The 18,123-nt window shown below is 45.5% G+C and overlaps 1 protein-coding gene across 8 annotated transcripts in view; it reads right to left on the minus strand.

The window, feature by feature from the left end:
• The window catches only part of ULK3 (unc-51 like kinase 3), a 109,852-nt gene that overhangs the window by 59,461 nt on the left and 32,268 nt on the right, over window positions 1-18,123 (minus strand). For 7 of the 8 annotated variants that reach the window (XR_015056461.1, XR_015056460.1, XR_015056459.1 and 4 more), the window contains 5 exons: window positions 11,729-11,793; window positions 5,380-5,452; window positions 3,973-4,013; window positions 2,168-2,215; window positions 1,847-1,907 (listed from right to left, as the gene is read on the minus strand). Coding sequence is in view for 5 of the 8 variants with exons in the window: in XM_085874855.1 (XP_085730981.1) it covers window positions 1,847-1,907; window positions 2,168-2,215; window positions 3,973-4,013; window positions 5,380-5,452; window positions 11,729-11,793 (288 nt within the window). In the remaining 3 variants the exon portion in view is untranslated. The other variant, XM_085874853.1, reaches the window with a different exon arrangement.

Here is an 18,123-nt window from a genome sequence, read left to right on the forward strand (position 1 = left end):
CTTGAGAAATGTAGGAGGAGATAGATTTTGAAAATCGTCATTTTCGCATTTTTTGCCAACTTTGAAGTCATGTGACACGAAAAGGAAAGCGAATATCGAAAATTCGGCCCGATAAAAATTTAGATATTGTCCCATAGATTCATATGCCACAATCAAATTCAAGATCGCTTGAGAAATGGCGGAGGAGATAGAATTTGAAAATCGTCATTTTCGCAACGGACGAACGGACGGATCGTCACCTCTCTTCTCAACCCCAATATTATTAGGTCATGCTCGAAGAGATGACCTAAAAATGTACCAAGCCACAGAACACAAAATGTCGATCGATACTTTATGCCTTCACAGCGAGAACAAAAATGGCAAACACCAGGTCGGATGGACCTTATTGTTATTTTAACATGCATCGATGTGGAAGTGAGAGGTGGATATAACAATTGGAGATCGCACAAAGCGATCCTTGCACAATTTCAGTGGATGAGACACCTCCCGAGGCACCCACCACACGGTACTACGGGACCCAACAAAGGCATACACGTACGTCTAATCAATATGAAATTGAAAGCACGTGTACTTTTTCCAGAAACGAACAGCCACCAGCTTGGAGAGCGCTTGCCAAGTGGCTTAAGCATCCAAGCAAGCACTCCAATGAAACGGTCCATATGAAACGGCTCCCTTGGCAATCACCGAACCGTCATATTAAACATACACCTCCCGGAGACGCCCAAAATGTCACATATGTCCGAACTGGACAAATGAATACTTTTCTCGGAGTCGGAGCTGCTTGTAAGTTTGATTCTGTAGCTTAAATTTTGTAATTCGTTTTAGTTTAAGAGATACTCGTGGTGAACGCATATGCGGAAATGAAATAAAACAACGATCGCTGATGTCTCCGGGCGTTTATAAGCATTGCAAGCATATACGCATTTATTAGTACCCAGCAATTTGTAGCTATGATGAACAGCTTGTTCTAAGTTGTGGCTTGTTCCAGGTCAATGTGAGGTTGAGCAGATCAAAAAAAACATGGCGGCTTCAGACCCCAGCGAGGTTACCCAGGAAACGCCTTAAGACCCCAGGCAGTGAGGTGGCCGAGGATCGCCTGATGAAGGATACAATTAAATAACCGTTAATTATCTTCAAAAGGGGTGTTTTAATAAACCCAAACACCCAATCTTTACTCTTGCACTTCCTTGACGTTTTCTTAATATGCATGCAAAGTTTCAGGCTGTTTCGTTTTATAGTTTTGGAGTTCTGGAGGAAACACACGCACGCATCCACACACACACCCTTTTATTATTACAGATAGATGTGCCAGATGTTAATGCAACATCCTGTATGCATGCATATATGTATATTATTACCAAATGTGGGAAGCATTGTGGTTAGAGGGTACATTTTGAGACTGGAAGATCAGGGTTTGATTCCAACCTTGAGAGAGTCAATACCAAAGACTTTCAAAACTGTATGTGAAGCTTGATGCTCAGCATTTAGAGCATAGAGTACGAATAAACTCTGTGGGATGGCATCCCACTTTTGAGCGGGAATGGTGATGGGTGAGGGGAGAGGATGGGGGAGTGAATCTATCCGTAAAAGTGCCCCTCCGAGTGTGGAGAGAAAGGAGACGTCACCAGGTGGCACTAGCGGTATCCAGAGTACCTCGGGACATTATCCAAGGTCAATGGCTGTCTGTTTGAAGCCAAGTCCTGTGCTGTTTGGTGTCTGTCTGCATGTGAGGGTGTGTGTGAAAGAAGTACTGGTAAAATGTCATAATGAGCATAAAAACATTGACGAATAGCAGTGATGGAATACAGTTATAATTTTATATAAAACAGCTCCATATCATCCTTACCATTTCTAATCGATTCCGAAAATGCATCATTCTCCATAATAGATGCTTTGGATTCCTTCATCTGTTGCACAAAGTGTTAAGAAAGAAGGTAAATAGATTACAAAAGGTATTTCCTTTACAATAGTGAACACATGCCAAATATTATCGGAATTTTCATTCTACCATCCAATCATTCTCATACGTGGCATATTAATGGCTGAAAAAGTAATATTTTTTTAACCTCCAAACTACAACTTATTTGATGCATGAAAATTGATAGTGAATAAATTTTAAGGCAAATTCTTCCTCAGTTATTCCTCCCTACTTTAGAAAAAGACAAACCTTAATGTCTTCTTTGATCTGCTCCGCACGGGCCATGAGATGCTGAACCTATTCGAGATAAGGCATCAGGAAGCATGACGTTAGTATGAAGTCAGTCCGAGGTTAAATAGTCTCGGTCATGTGAGAACGGGTAAAACAAATAAAATGCAAGCTGCATTATGCAGTTTCAGTTTTCTGCCTATGAAACGGAAGGGTCAAAAATCCACGTGACTTAACAATAATGAGCACATACCAAATACTGAATCAATCCATGCAAAGGAGTTTTGCCACTTAAGATGGGTGACCATTTCCGAACAGTTTTTGGGTTAAATGTCACCGGAAAACAAATTTAAGTAAAAATGGTGAATGCCAAAATAAATCTTGAAATTGTTGTTGAATTCTAAGAAGTTAGGATGGTTAACACGTGAAAATGCGAAAAAAAAAAAGTTAGCGGTCACATAAAAAATTTAAAAACAGCTGACTGGGTTCAGGTTACGGTCAGAAAAATGCCATGCAATTGGCTTTGCTTCCTGAACGCCTCCATAAGCCGACTGGATCATTAATCAATCTGAAAGGAAGATGGGCTCCTGGGGGTGCAGATAAGATCCAGCTTGCTTTAAGAGAGAAGAAAAAAAGAAGAAAACTTTCAAGTGGTTATCTACACTTCAATGTTATGGCAGGAAGAGAACCCAACAAAAGTCTCTCTTCCAGAGGGCTTGGAATGTGCAGGATTCTATCGCGCATAAGGAAGTTGTACCTTGTGGCATACAGGACTCTATCGCGCATCTGGTTTCAAGACAAGATGGTCAATTTCCCTTCGATAATACTCTTAAACCTAAAAATAAAAAGATTATGGGAGACGCTGCATTGACGTCAACATCACGGGATTCTCACGCGCTCGGCTTTTCTACACATCCCCTGCTTTTTTGCAGCACGAGCCATTTAAGCTGTCCCATTCCAACACTGGCATCCGAATGGAAATGGTGTTGCAGGATAAACTGCATCATGCAAGATGAAACTTGCAAACCTTCAGACATCATAAATAGTTCATGAGCTGTGCAGTTGCTATATTTTAATCAGCTAATAGTACACATATGGCATCTCTGGAGATTTCCCACCAATGGATAAATGGGCAATACCGTTTGTAACATAAATAAATAAATAAATTGCAAAGTCTTGCACTGCACAACTTCTTAATGCATGTCATGCTGGATTTCCCCCTAAAGGTTCCTGTTTTGAGGTAGACACTTATGAATGGTGAGGTGCTGTTCTGAGCAAAAAACCTGGGGCCTTGTGTACATGTCATCCAAATGATGATGCACGACTGCCTCGTTCATTAATTTACATTTTGCAAGGTTAGACCACATGGAATTTAATGTACTTATATTTATTTATTTTTAGACAAGTGCCTCATAGTAAGGGTCATCTTACAACTTTGCAGAGGTACTGTATAGTTTTGGCTATGCAAACAGGTCAAAGATAGTGCAACATTGCAGAATAAACTTGCAGGAAGAAAGTGAGCACATTATTATCTCGAATCAAACAGTGTGAAGAACGTTTCATTATTCATAAGAAACATTATTCTGAGGAACCAGAGGGTTTTTGGACCTAAACATAACAAAGAGTGTTAAAATCAACAGCAGATACAAGAAAAATTAGGGTAAGTGACAAGATGAACTGGTCAGCCTCTAGATACTGCAAATTGTATTCTGTGGTAGTGTCTGAGTGTTGCCAAGGAAACGTGGAGCAAGGTATCATGGAGGGTCTGAGAAAACGGTGGAGGAAACAGACGCCTCTCTTGGGTGTCTTGCCGGAGCTGAGAATACCTCTGCGTGAAGCGAGTCCTTCCGCCGCCCAGCGTCCTCGGCTGCAAAGAGATCACAAGGAGAAGCGTTCTCGCGGCCTCACAATGGGCAGGGTCGAGTGCGGCTCTCCGCACATTATCCCATTCAATAATACGAGCCACTTGGGTAGGGCGCCTCACGACAACAATTGCCCAACGCTCAGCCAAGTGCGCTCGCCTGCTCAGCTCCTTTCATACGCGACCTCATTCATGGGCAGCCTTTATTGCGCAGAATGAGATCGCTCTCCAAAAAGGCATTTCCTTATGCGAGCAGATAGCGTTCCACACAAAGGCAGGAGGAGGAGAGGGGAATTAAAATAATAATAAAAAAACACTGCGGCCACTCGGATCAGTCTCACATACACTCGAGTTTAAGGCATCCTGGTTCATCCACGGACACTCATTAAACAGTCCGAAGCACAGTCTGTACAACAAGCTTAAAAACCTGTCTTCCAAACAGGAAGAACTGTAAATTTCAAACAAAGGAACAATTTAAAGGAAAGCATGAACAAATACGGTAGATTTTGGGTGTACACTCAGTGCTTACTGTGTTCGTTTCTCGATGCTAACCCTGAGTAGTTTGAGCCTGTAGTTTTACTGAGACCACATAGTGGAAATGCATAAATGTCCACCGATCCCATAAGCATTGTTGCACGTTCCTGCGCTATTTAAAAATGTGAAAAATCGTTCCACCTCTCTGTGCCGACTTCATTTTTGCATCGTTCTATTTACAAGAACCTCCACATCAAATCAAATGTTTGTCCAATTGCTCATAATAATCTAATACCTGGCACCATGTTTGAATGAAACCCATATAAAAGGATGCCATTGGTATCACATGTCCCTTGTTATATAGCTAGAATGGACAACAAAACTTTAAAATAGCTCGAGTGCTGCAACACTTACATGATGGAGCTAAAGTTGTTCAGAATACGCAACTTCATCCATCAAAGTTTTTTAAGACTGAAGTCTTCACAATATGTTCTACTCACAATGATCGTGGAGGTGTGTAAGAATTAACTTTAATGCCCTCGATGTTTAGCATTTCCAGTTGTCTACCAACACCCATGACACTGAAGTTTAACGGCGTAGTATTCACACATTGCAGCAGAGCGGCCCCTGCCGATAGCTCCTGAGTTTGAAGTCTCCATTTTTAATGGTTTGTCAAACATGTGATGTATTTCAATCACCTCTCAAGTTGGTACAAAATGCATACATCCATAAAAATTATCAACAACCAAAAAAAACCCCAAAACAAAACAACAAGAACAACAAAACAAACACTGGAACACAAATACAAGCAAACTGCAAATGTTTTTCTATTTTTATATTCAGTTTGGACAAACAAAAATGTTTTTGGACAAAATATGGGGTCTCCTTAAATCGATACCTTCCAAAATGATGATAAGTTCACCCAAAGATTCTCGATGCATCTTCAGGGCCTGGTACATGTCCTTCTTTTCCTGAACACAGCATGACACGAGAACCAAGTTCAGTGGAATTGTGTTCTCAAGGGCATCGGCTCCGACAGTAACCACATTTTAGATGTTATTACGTTTGTGTCGGCATTATAAAGTTCCATCTTTACAACACCAGCTGGCTTGTTCCCAAACTTGCGTGAAAAACATTTACTCAAAGATTGTTGCAAGTAGTGCCCCGTCAGAGTTGGATCTGCAACATAAGATCCTGCTGAAGGTATATTGTACAATCATCACTTCAGTATTAATCAAACTGAGGGATTTATTTATTTCTTTATTTATGCTTTTCTCTTCCATTAAAGATCCTCTAACAAAGCACAGGCACTATTTTACAGTTGATGAGTGCAAGCAGAAGAGCAATCTCTATCATGCTATCACCGACTTCATAGAAACCCATCTCACAGACGCCTGTTTAACTCTCAATTTGAGAAAATAGTCGGAAATGATAGCAAACCTCTAAAACCGCTGGTTAAGAGAAAAGGTAATTTGAAAGGGTTCCTAATTGGCAAACCTAGTATAGAAATTGTGGGTGGAGTCAACCAATGGGTGGAAGTTGCATGCCTGCATGGCTCCTTTTATAGAATAGAGAGAGTACGGACAGAGAGAGAGAGAGAGAGAGAGAGAGAGAGAGAGAGAGAGAGAGAGAGAGAGAGAGAGAGAGAGAGAGAGAGAGAGAGAGAGAAAGAGTAGTGGGGAGGGAGAGGGGAGTGGGGAGGGAGAGGGGAGAAGAGAGGGTAGTGGGGAGGGAGAGGGGAGAAGAGAGGGTAGTGGGGAGGGAGAGGGGAGAAGAGAGGGTAGTGGGGAGGGAGAGGGGAGAAGAGAGGGTAGTGGGGAGGGAGAGGGGAGAAGAGAGGGTAGTGGGGAGGGAGAGGAGAGAAGAGAGGGGGGAAGAGAGGGAAGTGGGGAGGGAGTGGGGAGGGAGGAAGGGAGAAGAGAGGAAAGCGGAGTGGGAGGAAGGGAGAAGAGAGGAAAGCGGAGTGGGAGGAAGGGAGAAGAGAGGAAAGCGGAGTGGGAGGAAGGGAGAAGAGAGGAAAGCGGAGTGGGAGGAAGGGGAGAAGAGAGGAAAGCGGAGTGGGAGGAAGGGGAGAAGAGAGGAAAGCGGAGTGGGAGGAAGGGGAGAAGAGAGGAAAGCGGAGTGGGAGGAAGGGGAGAAGAGAGGAAAGCGGAGTGGGAGGAAGGGGAGAGGAAAGCGGAGTGGGAGGAAGGGGAGAGGAAAGCGGAGTGGGAGGAAGGGGAGAGGAAAGCGGAGTGGGAGGTAGGGAGAAGGGAGGACAGCGGAGTGGGAGGAAGGGAGATGAGAGGAAAGCGGAGTGGGAGGAAGGGAGAAGAGAGGAAAGCGGAGTGGGAGGAAGGGAGAAGAGAGGAAAGCGGAGTGGGAGGAAGGGAGAAGAGAGGAAAGTGGAGTGGGAGGAAGGGGAGAAGAGAGGAAAGCCGAGTGGGAGGAAGGGGAGAAGAGAGGAAAGCGGAGTGGGAGGAAGGGGAGAAGAGAGGAAAGCGGAGTGGGAGGAAGGGGAGAGGAAAGCGGAGTGGGAGGAAGGGGAGAGGAAAGCGGAGTGGGAGGAAGGGGAGAGGAAAGCGGAGTGGGAGGAAGGGGAGAGGAAAGCGAAGTGGGAGGAAGGGGAGAGGAAAGCGAAGTGGGAGGAAAGCGGAGTGGGAGGAAGGGGAGAGGAAAGCGGAGTGGGAGGAAGGGGAGAGGAAAGCGGAGTGGGAGGAAGGGGAGAGGAAAGCGGAGTGGGAGGAAGGGGAGAGGAAAGCGGAGTGGGAGGAAGGGGAGAGGAAAGCGGAGTGGGAGGAAGGGGAGAGGAAAGCGGAGTGGGAGGAAGGGGAGAGGAAAGCGGAGTGGGAGGAAGGGAAGAGGAAAGCGGAGTGGGAGGAAGGGGAGAGGAAAGCGGAGTGGGAGGAAGGGGAGAGGAAAGCGGAGTGGGAGGAAGGGGAGAGGAAAGCGGAGTGGGAGGAAGGGGAGAGGAAAGCGGAGTGGGAGGAAGGGGAGAGGAAAGCGGAGTGGGAGGAAGGGGAGAGGAAAGCGGAGTGGGAGGAAGGGGAGAGGAAAGCGGAGTGGGAGGAAGGGGAGAGGAAAGCGGAGTGGGAGGAAGGGGAGAGGAAAGCGGAGTGGGAGGAAGGGGAGAGGAAAGCGGAGTGGGAGGAAGGGGAGAGGAAAGCAGACTGGGAGGAAGGGGAGAGGAAAGCAGACTGGGAGGAAGGGGAGAGGAAAGCGGATTGTGGAGGAAGGGGAGAGGAAAGCGGAGTGGGAGGAAGGGGAGAGGAAAGCGGAGTGGGAGGAAGGGGAGAGGAAAGCGGAGTGGGAGGAAGAGGAGAGGAAAGCGGAGTGGGAGGAAGGGGAGAGGAAAGCGGAGTGGGAGGAAGGGGAGAGGAAAGCGAAGTGGGAGGAAGGGGAGAGGAAAGTGGAGTGGGAGAAAGGGAAGAGGAAAGTAGAGTGGGAGGAATGGGAGAGGAGTGGATGGAGAAAGAGAGAGTGAGAGCAAGAGGGGAGGGGGGAGAGAAAGAGGGATAGGAAGGAGGGTGGGGGTGGAGGAGAGAGAAGAATTTTCCTTCTGTATCCATCCTGTCCACCCCTTTGTTTATCCACATCTCCCTCTGTTTTGTCCTTCAACTCTGCTGTTGGTGTCCCCCCTCCTTCTCTGCTGTTCCATTGTCCTATTGCGTCCTGAAGCATTCAGTGTTCTCGCTCTTCCACGAGCTGCGACTCTAAATACAAAAAACTGTCAAAAGGTTGGCAACCATTATGCAGGCTTGATGGGCTGAATGCTCTCTTTCTATGTTTAACTTCCTTGGAAGGGAAGTTATGTATTATAGAATGTGAATCATGGTGTCTGTCCGTGTGTTCGTCTGTCTCCCATTCACTGCATTCAAAAAGCGCAATATTCATTTGAGGCCCGGCGAGGAGGAGTGATGTAAGTGACATTTTTTAATGATATGATGATGATAGGCTCGGATGATAGGGGAAGGGTTAAAATAGTGCTATATGGCATGAACTCCAAAATGGCCGATATGGCCCTTGCATCACTCCTCGCGGCCCCTCATTTATGAAATGACGAAGGAAAAGGCAGGAATAATGCTGATGCTAAATTTTACTTTGCAAGAAGGATATTTTACCCTCTCTGTAGACAAACTGAACCTCTGCCACCCGATGCTGCACCACAATTTTGTGGTGGGCGGTGGAAGTTGCTCAGAGCTTTGGATCTGAGTGATCCCAAGAGTGCAACACCATTAACCTTTTTCTGCAAAATAATTTAAATTGAAAGATTAACTTAAACTTTTCCCCATCACAGGAGACGGGTACTCTTCCTAGTATATAATGTTGCGGTTCTGCGAAGCCGGCACACCTCCAAGGCAATGGCACCCAACATGTAGTGATCCAGAGACAGTTATTTTATTAGTATTCATTTAGTTAGCCCTTTCCACATAAAGAGTGGGTAAATGGGACAAGATGCGTTGTGTAGGGCTTTTAGTTAGGTCTTCAACCCCCTATTCTTTCACTTATTTTATTTCACACATAACCCGGCATGCATGCACGCACACCAGATCAGCGACGTTATTACGGAGCATAAAGCAGGAACAAACAGCACCCAGCTCATTTGCATATGTGCACAGTTTCCCTGTTCAAACGGCATGCTGTCAAAGGTTGGTCAAAACCAACCGACGCCTCATTTCAGACCCTTACCACAACGCTCACCATGATCACGACAAATGCCTTCTAAACATCCCCACAACAACCTACACCCGACCTCTTCACCACAAACGCCACAACCGTGACCAACCACTTGAACTCATCACAACTGCCTCACCACTTCACCACAAATGCCACGGCGCTTCCTCTACCTCATAACAACCCCTACAAACCACCCCAACCAGAGTTAGCTCTGGTTAGTTAGCTGACTGTGTTGAGCATTAGCTCGCTCACCACAGTCTCTGGGATGCTGGGGAATGAAAGACATTAATCGCCAGGGAACTTCGGCATGCAACTTGAAAAGCAAATATGCACTGGGTCTCATTCAACGACATCTGGGTGGCCCTGGTGTTCTGCTAAATAACAACGCTCAAACAGAGTTCAGCGCACGTTCGTGGCCGGAGAGCGCTCCCGAAAACCCTGGGCCAATATAATTTATGGAGCTCCGTCGCATGGCCATGCTGAAGAGTAACTGAAGCCATTTTCGGCTCGGGAGCCTGAAGGGGCATGGCTACGGCTCGGGGTGACACCCAGGCACCAATGAGGATGCGTGGAAGTGCCTAAAGGGTCTTTTGATTCACTTCTGGCTCCTGCTCCACTCAGGGCTCTATAAAAGAAAGCAAACTAGCGTCAGTGAGTCTCTTTTGTCCTTCATCCAGAGCCTTTGCCGAGCCGAGTGTCATCGGAGCTGAGAAGGCAGCGTAACGAAGCAGGGTGGAGCTAGTGTTGCCGAGGTCATTGCCGGGTCATCGGCATTCAGCTTTGGCTGTATTCCACAGTCATCTTCGTTAATCATACACTTTCAGATTTTCGTACACGCGCCGTGTTAAGCTATCCTTCACGTATCTTTTCTCCATCTGTCTTATCCTATAAAAGAGCATTACTGACCCACATCTTCACACCTTCCTCTTGCATAAAGCTGCACCACATTTTTGCACCTCCCACTCACGCACCAAAGACACCTCATTTTTCTTCCCTCCTCCCCCCTCTTAAGCGATTGGGTTGCGTAGGTTCATTGACCATGCCAGGTATGAGGTGGCCTCAACTGATTCTCCTCTTTCTGAACTCTCCGGCTTCCTTCTTGGGTGTGTGCGTGTTATGGTGCCTGTTATGTTCGCAGAATATTATATTGTAGAAGTTCATCTCGGATGAATTCTGCATCCTCTTTCTTTTTGTAAATATTTGCATTTCTTTTGCCACACCCACAAATTCCTTGTTTTCCACTGCTGTGAATTTTGTGAATAAAACCCTTTTTGTGCCACATGACCTTTCTTTGCCCTTGCTTAATAATAAATTGCTTATTAATGAAATGTATCGATCTGTCCATATTCGTCTTTACCCCATTGATCCAGCATGGTCTGCACATTAGTTTAGCCAATAAGTTATACCCTTTAATTTGCTCTTGTTAGCCAGCATACACTCACTGTACTGCGTGGCAGTAATTCAGGTGTGCACTTAGGGCACGAGATTCTAATTGGTTCAGCCGTCCACATGGAAGGCAAAGTAGTGTAACCCTGCCCGGATTGGCTGTGCAAATTAGCATTCGTAGTTATCGAAACGCAGTCATTTGCGAGAGACCCAAGCGCTTCCCCTTGTGGTAAGCCTCAAACCGTGAGTCCACAAATATATATATATATATATATATATATATATATATATATATATATATATATATATATATATATATATATATATATATATATATATATATATATCCCTACCAAAGAACTTCAACACAGAAAGAGACCATTCGGCCCATCAAGCCTACTCACTGGTTGTCAACCAATGATAATTTCTCCATGCTCTCTCCTTTTCAAATGTTGTGCGTCAAACAAGAAAGCAACATGCACCATTTTTAAAAGGGTTTGAACCACCACCCTCCTCAACTTCAGTGTATGCTCTAACTCTAACAAGTAAGTCATCAAGTCCACCAATTATTAAATAAGTTTATTTTGGACCTCTTTGAAATTTATTATTAAACGTTATTTTTAGGTTACATTGCTGATGGAGATTTTTCTTTAACAAAATGATTCCCTTACACTGCAACCTTTGTTTAGAGACTTTCAGTATAGGTTACTGTTATTAACAACACTGACAGTATGTTCAACATTGTGATAATCATCAGGTCAGATCTTAACACACTGTTAAACAAACTGTGATTCCATGTTGTATTTATACGATAAAATGCATCTCGTTAGGTATCATTCTTCTGGTTTAATGTTGAGCTATGCCTGCGTGTGAAACTTTTCAATGCAGCGTGGGAAGCGGCCACCGTACACGGGGGACAGACACCACGTTTCACGTAATATAATATATTGTATAGAAGGTACCTATTACCTGAGCCATTAAATAATGATATATTATGGGCAAAAAAAAGAGAGAAATAGAATACATCAATGACCAAAGACCACAGTAAGGTGTGACTTCTTTGAAACCTTTTTTTGTGCTGAAAATAAAGTTTTCAATTGGAAACGAAAGTACAGACACTTTTCACATTATTTTTGTGAATTTAAAAAAAAAGAAAAAATATTCAACACAAATGTTAAATAACAAGTTTAAGAAAATTCACTCACGTGTTGTATTGCACAGGAAGCCAGCTTCAAAGCCTCACAGAGACGAAGATTGTCTTTTGACATCGCTGTTAAAAAGAAAACAAAATAAATCAAAATAACAGCGACAAATGCATTGCAAAACATGTCCCCCACCGATGTGATATTTTCTAAGTCCAAAAAGGGCCTCACTGAAAAATTGACAAAACGACCTGAAACTCGAGGCAACTTATCATAATAAAGCCATGCACCAAGTTTCAGTTGATTTTGTTAAAGGGTATGGGAAAAAGTCTGAAAACCACAGAAGGGACGAACGGATGAATGGTGAGCAAATCTATAGTCCCCTCTCGTGACTGGTTGGGGACTAATAAGTAAAACACAGATTATAACAAATGCAACTGGAGCTGTACTTGGTCTCACGCATACCTCCGCCAGGCTGAACAGTTTACATTTTGTATCTCACCATGAGGCAAGTTCTGCATCTGGAACAGAACCAAAAATCGAATCGGCTTGTTCTTCTCACCGACCCAAATCATCCACCAAATTGTGTCATAATCCGTCCCCAACGTTTTAAAACATTGTGCTATATACATATATATATATATATATATATATATATATATATATATATATATATATATATATATATACATATATATATATATTGTTACGGCTGTGGAAATTCACAAAACACCATGAAGGGCCCATAGGTGAGATAACTCTAAGTACATGTGTAGTTAGCCCCAAACCCGTTGTTTAGAGGGAATTTATGTGATTCATTCGGGCTGCGACGCTTTGAGATAGCCGTTTTTCTGTTCTATCTTTATTTTGAACCAACCACGTCTCAACTGCCATAACCATCAAACCACCACCGATAAACCCTCCACCACCCTCACCTCTCTCCTTCTACGGCCATTCCCGCGCCACCTGTGAACACTGAGCGTCGGGCTGTCTTGGGCTCGTTCAAGATACGCACCGAGCCGCGAGTGCAAATAGCGGCCTTTCCGTGGGAGAATTCGGATCAAGAACGCTACACGCCCACTTCTGATCCATCCAATTAGCAAGCGCGGAGCGGCTTGGCCCCGCCTCCAGGCGCGTCCATGTGAAATCGAAATATACAAATTCTAGGATCAGGGGAGGTTCACGCCCACTTTTCCTCCATCCAGTTGGCGAGCGTGGCTCCGCCCCCGAGGTCATTCTGATCCGGAAATTTGCATATTGTTTTCTCCTGCCGGCCTATAAAACGGCGAGCACAAGGCGAATCGTGGCGGAGTCAGTTTTTGGTTGGAGAGCAGAGTGTGGCAGCGGGAGAGTGTGGCAGCAGCAGAGTGTGGCAGCGGCAGAGTGTGGCAGAGTGGAGTCGGGTGGCGAAGGCATCGAGTTGGGTTCTGCAGTCGGCTGAGGAGAGTTGTGGGAAGAGGCCAAGGAGCTCGGGTCCGAGGCGAGAAGGACGGCGGTCGGCGACGAGGTCGCAGTGGGAGATCGCTCATCGCGGGACCCAAGCCAGCCAGCCATTCTCCCTTCCCCAGGGCATCAACAATTCCCCCTTTTCCCCCGCGCTGAGATAGTGCAACAAAGGGGGCCCCGTTCCCACCCCACTCCAAACGTCGTGCCAACGAAACCCGCCAAGGAACATGGAGTCGGGGCACAGCCACGCGGCCACATCTGCGGCTTGTCCGCCAACGCGTCACGAGGACGCGGGTAGGACCCACGCGGTCTCGCGGACCTGGCCGCTCCTTCAGGTCACGTGCGCATATTGGCCTACAGACCCGTCTGCCCCTTTGTCTATGAGGGTGGCTTCTTTCCTTTGCTTTTGAGTAAATGTGTGTTGGCGCCGTCTGTAAAGTAGAACTGTATAAGTGTTGCCGTGTGTACGCGTATTCGGTAGTAACTCTGTGTCATTGTTTCTCTTGTTGTAACTGCTACATGTGCATTTTCACTGTTTGGCTGTATATGTGTGCTGTCCATGTGTCGCATAATAAATGTGCATTGTGTGAACTGTTTTCACGTTTCGCTTCGTCTTTTCTTTATTGACCCTCCATCCTGCTTCACATAAAGGGTTCGTAGTGGGCTTAATACGCCCGGTAATTAATCGGAACCGTCGAGGCCGACGATAACACCGCTCGGTTATCACTGTAGCACGGAATGGACCGCTTAAGCGGTTCGTGTCCGGAGTCGGCCTGCGGCGAGTTACGATCGCCCGGTCGACCATCCGCGCAGGTACTTAGATAGATCGAATTTGGTGAGCAACCCTATCCTGCACGGGTGGGCAATTGGCACGGTCGTGGTGGGGTTAAACCCCCCACCCGTGACTAGCTCCCGGCGTTGTTCCGAGAGGGTCACGACAGAATTGTCCGTTCCGGTGGGCGAGGCGGCCGATCGCACGCCGGCGGGCACGAATTCGCATATATATATATATATATATATATATATATATATATATATATATATATATATATATATATATATATATATATATATATATATATGTTTTTGGCCTGATCTCAATGGTGCAGAATCACTTAAAAAAAAAAAAATATATATATATATATATATATATATATATATATATATATATATATATATATATATATATATATATATATATATATATATATATATATATAGTTCCTGGATCTTCAACAAAATCAAATAAATTCGTCCTTGGCACACACCCAACCTGTATATCATTCATTGTATATCATTTTTGGCACCATCTCTCAATGGTGAAGAATCACTTAAAAAATACTCTGATACAAATCTGGATCTTCCCCAAAATCGAATAATTTCGTCCTTGTCACACACCCTTTGGTGTGTACCCCGGTCAGAATAGGTACACCGTATCCCTGCGTGTCGTAAAAGGTGACTAAAAGGGTTGGCGTCGGGAAGGGCATCCGGCCATAAAAACATAGCCTCAAAAGCAAACCATGATGAGTACAACTGATGGGCAGGGTACAGCCCGAAGTACCCCGTGGGGGTCCTCACCCCCACTCGTTAAAACTCAAGGTGGGGAACCCGATCGAAGCAAGGGAGGAAATTTTTCCATTTATGATGACCAATCGTCTGATGCCCCACGTGGAGATCGGTTTCTGAGGTTTGGTACATGGAATGTAGGGACAATGACAGGGAGATCTGGAGAAGTGGTTGAAACATTGGTCAGAAGAAGAGTGGACATATGTTGTGTGCAGGAGACATGGTGGAAGGGAAGTGGTGTGAGAATGGTGAAGGGAAGGCAGGGGCAGAAGTACAAGTTTATGTGGCAAGGGTGCCCAGAAGGCGTGCATGGTGTTGGTGTCATGTTTTCTGAGGAGTTTGTAGACAGTGTAGTGAGTGTGACTAGAGTGAGTGAAAGGTTGATGATGGTGAGAATTGTGATCGGAAATCTCTTGGTGAACGTCATCTCGGGATATGCCCCGCAGGTCGGTCGAAGCGATGAAGAGGAGAACATGTTCTGGTGTGCGATGGAGAAGTTGATGGAAAATGTGAAAGATGAGGAAGTTGTTGTGGTTGGAGGAGACTTGAATGGACATGTGGGAAGGAGTCCAGACGGTTTTGAGGGAGTCCATGGGGGTTATGGATATGGTGTGAGAAATGGAGAAGGTGAAAGGATCTTGGAGTTTGCTGATGGAGCTGATTTGTTGCTCTGTAATACTCAATTCCAGAAAGCGGATAATAAGCTTATTACATACACGTCAGGTGGGTTGACGACAACCATTGACTACCTGATGGTGCGTCAGCGAGATAGGGGAAACCTCCGGGACACAAAGGTGATCCCAGGGGAGGAGACTGTTTCACAGCATCACCTGGTTGTCTGCGATATAAGGGTGAAAGGTGTGAGGAGAATTCGGCGGGTGAAGTACCAACCGAGGATGAAGGTGTGGAGGTTAAAAGAGGCGACAGTAAAGGAAGCATTAAGAGAGAGGCTGAGTATGGTTGAAGATGATGTGGTTGAGTTTGAAAGTGGTTGGATGTCAATGAAAGATAGTCTATTGGGAGCCGTTGGTGAGGTATGTGGATGGACAAAAGGACCACCGAGGCACTCGGAAACATGGTGGTGGGGTGATGAAGTTGGAAAGACGATTGAAGAGAAGAGGAAGAAGTTCAAGGAATGGCAAAAGGCAAAGGATACGGTGGAAGAAGAGGCTGCACATGGAAGTTATAAGGAAGCCAAGAAGGCTGCAAAGAAAGAGGTAGCAAAGGCACAGGAGGCCCATAGGAAAATGTTCGGAGAACGCTTGGATTCGGAGGAGGGTAAGAAAGCGGTATTCAGGATTGCAAAGCAGATAGCGAGAGAGAGATTTGATGTGACGGGGTGAGTTGCTTGAAGGATGAAGTGGGACAAATTGTTGCGGACTCAGATGGAATTAAAGAAAGATGGAAGAGATATATGGAAAGGCTGTTGAATGTAGAAAATGAATGGGATAGCAACATCGAGAGTAACCCCGTTTTAGGACCAGCAGAGAAGATAACTGAGAAGGAAGTTGAGGAAGCTATAAGAGCAATGAAGAGTAGAAAAGCAGGAGGGCCGACGGGAGTTGTGGGAGATATGTTGAAGGCAGCGGGAAGTTGGGGTGTGAAGAGAATGACAGAGATCTGTAATCTGGTGGTGAAAGAAGGAATCCGCATTCCAGTGGATTGGGAACTCAGTATCCTCGTCCCTCTGTACAAGGGGAAAGGTGACCCTCTGGACTGTGGCTCCTATAGAGCAATAAAGTTATTGGAGCATGGAATGAAGGTATTGGAAAGGGTGTTGGAGAAGAGGAGAAGGAAGAAGGTAAAGATTGACGAAATGCAGTTTGGATTTATGCCAGGAAGAGGAACGACAGATGCAATTTTTATTGTAAGGCAGTTGCAGGAGAAGTACATGGAGAAGAGGAAGAAGTTGTTTTTTGGGTTTGTTGATCTGGAGAAAGCATTTGATAGGGTTCCACGTGAAGTTATGACATGGGCATTGAGGAAGTTAGGAGTGGAGGAATGGTTGATCAGAGTAGTGATGGCCATGTACGAGAGAGCGCGCACAGCTGTAAGGACGAAGGATGGGAACAGTGGTGAGTTTGAGGTGAGGGTGGGAGTGCATCAGGGGTCGGTACTAAGTCCCCTTCTATTTGTAGTTGTGATGGAGGTGCTGGCTCGGAGGGTAAAGGAGGGTTTACCGTGGGAGCTGCTGTATGCAGATGATCTGGTGTTGATTGCAGAGAGTATGGATGGACTGAAGGAGAAGATGAATAAGTGGAAGGAATGTATGGAGGCAAAAGGTTTGAAGGTGAATATCGGAAAGACGAAGGTGATGGCAAGTGGTAAAGCATGTGGTGAGGTGGAAAGGACTGGGAAGTGGCCGTGTGCTGTGTGCAGGAAGGGTGTCGGAGTGAACTCCATTCAGTGTACAATGTGTGCTGAATGGGTTCATCGAAAATGTAGTGGGGTGAGAGGGTCATTAACCAGTGTGGCAGCTACATTCAAGTGTAAGGTGTGCGTCGAGGGAGCAGCAGATGAAGGAATTGTTGAGTTGGATCTTGGAGATGGTGTGAAGCTGGAAGGGGTGAAAACATTTTGCTATCTCGGAGACATGCTGAATGGAGAAGGTGGATCAGACTCTTCGACGGTTGCTAGAGTGAGATGTGCATGGAAGAAGTTTCAGGAACTGAGTGGCGTGCTGACAAAGAGGGGAGTGTCGTTGAAGCTGAAGGCAAAGGTGTATGCTACATGTGTGAGGAGTACGATGATTTATGGGAGTGAGACATGGGTACTGAACATGGAGCAGCAACAAAGGATGGAAAGGGTGGAAATGCGAATGGTTCGGTGGAAGTGTGGAGTATCGTTGAGAGAGAGGAAGACAAATGATGACTTGCGGAAGATGATGGGAATGGAGTCTGTGATGGAGGTTGTGAAGAGAAACAGGTTGAGATGGTTGGGTCATGTGTTGAGGAAAGATGAAAGTGACTGGGTGAGAGGAGTGTTGGAAATAAGTGTAGTCGGAAGTAGAGGACGGGGAAGACCGAGAAAAATTTGGCTAAATGTGGTGGAAGAGGAAATGTGGGCAAGGGGATTAAGAAGGGGAGATGCAGAAAACAGGGTAAAGTGGAGAAGATTGTCATGGGGCCCGCAAGGCTAACCCCTGCTTTAGCGGGGAAAATGGCCTTTAAATGCTTGTGTGTGTGTGTGTGTGTGTGTGTGTGTGTGTGTGTGTGTGTGTGTGTGTGTGTGTGTGTGTGTGTGTCACACACCCAACCTATCCACCAAATTTTGTCCAAATCAGTTCTTATCTTTTTGAGATATCCTGCTCACAGACAGACAGAGATGCGAAAACATAACCTCCATCCACCTTCGGTGGCAGAAGTAATAAAGAACAAGAAAAAGAGCAATCAGAGATTGCAGACCCTTGCGAGGACTTCTTTTGAGGGATGTATTTTATAGGTTTT

Source organism: Eptatretus burgeri, chromosome 3 (assembly GCF_056783735.1).
Source record: "Eptatretus burgeri isolate ZD-2024b chromosome 3, Ebu_testis_v1, whole genome shotgun sequence".
Lineage (NCBI taxonomy): Eukaryota > Metazoa > Chordata > Myxini > Myxiniformes > Myxinidae > Eptatretus > Eptatretus burgeri.